The 6,001-nt window shown below is 41.0% G+C and overlaps 1 protein-coding gene across 2 annotated transcripts in view; it reads right to left on the bottom strand.

The window, feature by feature from the left end:
* The window catches only part of LOC144638243 (uncharacterized), a 45,519-nt gene extending 39,518 nt beyond the window's left edge, over positions 1–6,001 (bottom strand). Inside the window, exons 1-3 of one of the 2 annotated variants that reach the window (XM_078497458.1) lie at positions 5,593–6,001; positions 4,057–4,403; positions 2,507–3,413 (exon numbers count right to left, since the gene is read on the bottom strand). In XM_078497458.1, coding sequence (XP_078353584.1) covers positions 3,088–3,413; positions 4,057–4,403; positions 5,593–5,954 — 1,035 coding nt within the window. In that variant the 5' untranslated portion in view covers positions 5,955–6,001 and the 3' untranslated portion in view covers positions 2,507–3,087. Of the gene's footprint in view, positions 1–2,506; positions 3,414–4,056; positions 4,404–5,592 lie in introns of those variants that run through there. The other variant, XM_078497459.1, reaches the window with a different exon arrangement.

Below are 6,001 nucleotides of genomic sequence, written 5' to 3'. Positions count from 1 at the left end.
TTACAACAAAATAAGTACGCAGTGTAACCCTCATATAGTGCGTCACATATGTGGGCTACCTGTGGACCCGTGGAGTTGTGGACCTGTGGACTTCAAGACTGAGAACCTAGCGTATTTTCACTTCAGATCCAGCTGAAACCTGTAAGTTTAAGACTTGAAATGTGCAGTTTGGACCTTTTCGGAAAACCGCCACCACGTAGATTGAGCCTAACTTGACAGCGGATAAATCCACGAAAAGCAGGTTTTTCGATTCGGTTTGCTTACCCCCATTAATATACATATTAACAAAAACAACAACATCAAAAACCTGCATAGCCTTCCTAACAAATTTTAACCCAACGACCACTTCTGTGACTGCTGTCTGGTACTTTGAGACGGAGACTCCTTCCATGATCCTAGGCTTTCTCTCACTTGATATTTCCCACAGACCTTTTCGAGGAGGCTCCGCCCAAAAGGGTACCTTTTTCAGGCTTCAGGTACATAAAAAGGTAGGGATTTCGCAAGTTTAGGTATACGAAAAGGTAAGGAAATCTGTCATTTAGGTTTTTGCAAGGGCCTTGAATTAAAATATTTCGAACAGCTACAATTTAGGGCTGTATTATTTCAATTTATGAAGCGCTACTTGAAAATGACAAAAAAAGGTTATTTTTTAAGTCTATACCATGACTTTCAGGTCCTGATCTACGCCAACATCCGGCTTCACTTCGCTGCTGTTTGTACAAGTGGTCATTTCATTATTATTCTGTCAGGCCGTATACTTCCGATAATGGAAGAGTTCAACTCTTTCTTACGATACACAACACACAACTATTCATGGTAGTTGTCAAAAACCAGGCACTCAAACTCACGGAACTGCCTCGTGCCCAGACGCCTCTAGCCGCCTCTCTCTTGTTTTGGGGGAAATGGGCGCGCAAGGGAGGAAGGGAAGGCGAAAAGGCTCCCTTTCCTTCTCCTTCCCGTGGTCCCTAGCGCTTCGCGCTCGTCACCAGTCACTCGCGCTTCGCGCTCGCTTTGTTCTCGCTTTGTTGCAGCGAAAATCGAGGCGCCTGAGGAGGAGGCTGCTCACGGAAACTGTATTTGCTTCTGGTGAATTTGAAAATTTTTTCAGTTGTTTCAGTACGATTTATCGCGTACGTAATTTTATAACAGTTAAGAGAGATTAAGCATAACGTTATACGGCAAACGACAAACGCGAGCTTGCCTTTCATTTTGTTACCCTTTTACGGAATTCTAAAATTTATCCCTCATTAAAATAGGGAAAAAATCCCACTTTCAAGAAAAACTCAAAACTACTCATTTCCGTGTACAAACGCCAGACGGCAGAAGTTGAATTTTTGCCGTTCGCGGGAAAAATAAACGTCATGCTTAATCTCTCTAGTATCAAAATGTACAGCGAACATTTTCAACTTAAGATGACATAGGAATGTCCAAACATTTTTTGGTAAAGTTACAACTGTTTTTTTTCCTTTAAAAATTATCGTTACTTTTCCGTTTTTATTAGCGACCATTTGAAAACCGTATTATAATCGACAGGAGGGGTTGGGCGATAGGACTCCCATACAACGATACAAAAGTGACGGGAGTGATTGTCAGACGTTCGTAAGGAAGCCAAAAATCCCATATAAACATGATAAAAGCCGGTAGTATTTTTCCATGAGCCCATGAGGTCAGTGCTAGAAAAACTTAGTAAGAAAGACAACCGAGTTTGTGCTATCGAGGCTTCATAGATCTCGCTTTGATATTGGTCTTTGTTTCAGGAGGGTTTATTTATAAGGGGTCCTACAGTCCGCGCACCGCAACATTTTGCTCTTCCTAGACCGCAAACCGCTTTTGTTTTCTTGTTAAGACCGATACCTCGTTATAGCAGGACGAAAATTATCCTAACCGGCTTTTTTTTTTTCAAAAAAACTTCTTAATAAATTTCTTAAATTCTTACGATATGTTAGTTCAATATTCGTATTTCTCCTCGCAGAGACCACTAGAGTGCAAGTGATTAGAGCATAACTTCCATTAAATCTAACGGGCTCTTTTCAAACCCATATAATGCAAAAAAAAAAAGGTCAGCTTCGAGCCAAAGTGGCGCATACTGCCGAGCTTATCCCGGTTTCCTTAGCATTAAGCAGCTAGGAGTATTTCTACTCCCCCCCTGGATGGGATGCTAGTCCATCGCAGGGAACCCCCCAGCATTATTTCGCCGGTACCCATTTATACACCTGGGTGGAGAGAGGCACTATGAGAGTAAAGTGTCTTGCCCAAGAACACAACACAGTGACCCCGGCCAGGGCTCGAACCCCGAACGCTCGCTCCGGAGTCCGGCGCGCTAACCATTAGGCCACCGCGCGCAAGGTATTTCATAAAGAAGCTAATGAGGCTACTCAAAAAAAGCCATTCTACACCCCTCAAGTGAATGCGCGGTGGCCTAACGGTTAGCGCTCTGGACTCGGGATCAAGCGGCCCGGGTTCGAGGTGTTCTTGGGCAAGACACTTAACTCTAATAGGGCTCTCTTCATCCAGGTGTATAAATGGGTACCGGCGAGTTTACTGCTGGGGGGTAATCCCTGCGATGGACTACCATCCAATCCAGGGGAGAGTAGAAATACTCCTAGCCGCTTCATGCTATGGAAACCGGGATAAGCTCCGGCCTGATGAGCCACTAGGCTCGTATACAGACTTAACCTTACACCCCTCAAGCAGTTATCTGATCAAATGGTAGTTTTAATGCTCTAACTGATCATACCCATTTTTATCTCAAGTCATTTTAAAACTAAAAAAAATATATTAAAGGCGATCTTTTATAACAAATAACATTCATACATCGCGTTATTATGGCCACAATTGGTGGTTTACATCAGTGCCACAAAAACTGTTGTTTGCATGAAAAATAGCTGAAAACTATCAGATTATAAAACAAGCAGAAATAAATACTTTGTCAAAATTATAGCTTTAGACTTGAGAAACTTTGCTGACGTCACCTGCAATACCTCGAAAAAGAAACAATATTTCAACCTACTTTTTTTAACAAATTACTCCCAAAATAACGGATATTTTCCAACTCACTGAAAGTAGAATTTAGAATATGATGTGATTCTAAAAGTTAACTTTAAATACTTCCAGTTCGCTGACGGCAAATGTGTTTTCACCGGTGAAATAAGTAGTGAAAGCGACCTCTGAAGGACTTTGGAAGTCGTCTCTTGTACCATGATCTAAAACACTACAATGAAAAATGCCAGGGACGTCAGAAACTGTTACCGTAAGGTTGAAGTTATGTTCGTGCCCGAAACATGGTCCCGCACCCGTTTCGCAATGTATCCCACCATAGCCACCTGGTTTTCGATTAATCCTGACCGGTCCACTTCCAGAAGGATTAACTAGTGAAAACAAGAAGGAATGGCTGTCTTCTTTAAAGTGATTACCTGAGTAAAGAAAAAAATAATATACAATACGTTTTTATAAAGCTGTAGGCATGCTTTTTATGTAGTCGGTGAAAACAACAAGGAATTGCTGTCTTCTTTAAAACGACCTGAATAAAGTAACCAAACTTAGTACTCATTCAATCAGAAGCTGCTTGGTCCACTAAAATAAGTGCCATGAATCTAAAAAGTAAAAAATAAACATCTCTTTGGTAGACGAGCAATGTTTGGAATTCAGAATAATAATATACAAATTGGAATTTTTCAAAAAGCATGAAGTCTTTTTGTAAAATGCTGCAATAACAATGGTACTCTCCCCATATAAGCTATTTAAGAGCTGTGGTATAGAGACATGTGTCGCCCCCACACAAGTGTATGGTTGTTGAACCGTTTAGTTTAGTCTGAAAAAGAGTAGACTACAACCTTGTTCCTTTTGAATGAGGTTGAGTAGACTTTTGCTTTTACGGCAAACTGCAAAGCATCTATCACAGGAAATTACCTAACCTACCATTTTGTTTTCGGAGAATCATTCTGCGTTCACAGGCTAGACAACACCTTATATTAGAAGAGAGGTCCTGTGAATTTTATTTCAAAATATTATGATTTATGTATATTTAGATATTACGATAAATTGCACATACGGTACCTGTTTCCCAAGATTCTGAGGTGTAACCACCAAAGATATATTCTCCACTTTTTATTAAGACAAGAGTAGGACCTTTGTTATCACAGCAGCAATGAAAGTCTGCAGGCGTTTTTCCATCAGTGGAGGATCGGTACAACAGAGAACATGTAGTGTTAGGTGGCAGCCAGGATATAAGAGCTGAATGGTGGTCTTTATTCTTTATTATTAACGAGCCTTCAATTGAGCCCTCCAGTTGATCAATTATTCCTTGCACTTGATAAAATTTCGCCTCTTCAAGTAGTTCGTTTCGTCTTATTCTGTCCTCCGGGCAATGCAGCTCACCATTGCGGAGGTAGTTCAAAATGTACCTTAAAGGCAAACATTAGACTAAAAATATTTGTAACTCTCACAACCCCTTACCGCCACCAAATTTAGCCCCCTATCTGTTTAATTTTTTTTAGCATAGAGGGTAAAAATTTATAATCAGTGCGTTTTCTGGGGTTTAACTGGTATGTGGTACGTTCATCAGTTTTATAAAATAGTAAATGGGCGATAACTAAATTATGTCCTTTTTTCGTGGAGGGTGGGGAGGGGATTGAGAGGGGATTTAGAAGTAAGAAAAATTGAGGCATTTGTCTAAATGTTTCATCATGCATCCCGGCGTTATTTGCACCCCTGCATCTTGAATTTTCAATTCCTTGTTACCTTTCCGTCACGCACCTTTCTCTAACTTGCGTGACGACACGTCTCCTGCATAGCGTGACTTCCTAAAAGTCGAAAATTAAGCGAGTAAATTTAGAGGACCTAGAGCACCGCTATGAAATGTTCCAAAAAAAGAAACTAAGAAAAGCCTAAAGATATACCCTTTGCAAGTAGTTCTGAAAAGAGGCCCTGTTAGGGGGGGTCTTCATGTCCCCCGTCTAAATTTCAAATCTTTTCATGTCGCAATTCCAAAAGGTTCGCATGTCGCTGTCGGAATTTCGAATTCGTCCACAGCTACTGATAATATCGGAAATGTTTGAGTCCAGAGTGCATAACATAAAATAATGCGTTCTCGTAATTCTGTCCCTCAAATATTCCCTATTCGTGGACCTTTAAATTAAATCTGTTGGCACAGACGAAGGAGATACCTTCCTAGAGGGATCTGCGGGCATGCTCCCCCAGAAAATTTTGAAAAACTGAAGTAGCTAAGACGTGTTTTCCTTTATTCTGAGCCGGTACAAAGAAAACATGGAGTGAATTATTTTCAGAATGATGGATCATTATGTAGTTACTTAACTTAAGCAGCCTAAAAATGAACTGTTAGAGCGTAAGATTGCAGTCGTTCAATGCACGAGACTGGTCTTTACAAGGTCAGGCTATTTTGGCTACAAGCCGCTTTAAAAAGCACCAATGTCGCTGTCGATTTTGCTTTTTTCTTTGTCGCTGTCGTTATTTCACGGGAGCATCTCGTCGTTCGTCGTCATTTCAGCTTCTTCATGTCGCCGTTTCAGAGCCGTGTCGCCTGTCGGAATTTACCCTAACAGGGCCTCTGAAAACGTGTCTTACTTTACTTACCGGAAGAGTTTGCCGTCTCGGTCAATAAAATATGCTCCGTCTTCCTCGTCTGCTTTCAACTCGAATCTTCCAGAAAACATCGCACAAAGCATTGAATCCGGATCCTTTCGCAGAGTATCCAGTGTTGTTTTATAAATCTTACCACCAACATTTAACTTGATCGTGCTAGCGAAGTGGACTTTATTCAATGTTTTTGTGGTCTCTTCGCGAGCTGCTTGTTCTTGTCTTGCTTTCTCTTCAATAGCAGCTTTTTCTTGCCTTGCATTGTTCAGATCTTGTTCCAACAACTCGCGACCTTTAGCGAAATGCTTCTGTGATAATTCAAATAAGCTCAGCTCTTGTTCCTTCTCTTCAGCAGCCATAGCAGTGACAACCAAAATCAGAACAGTCCTTCAGAATACTTCCGGCT

The sequence above is a fragment of the Oculina patagonica genome, chromosome 14, assembly GCF_052425735.1.
Source record: "Oculina patagonica isolate OP01 chromosome 14, crgOcupat, whole genome shotgun sequence".
Classification (NCBI taxonomy): Eukaryota; Metazoa; Cnidaria; class Anthozoa; order Scleractinia; family Oculinidae; genus Oculina; species Oculina patagonica.
This window is presented reverse-complemented; position numbering and strand designations above follow the sequence as displayed.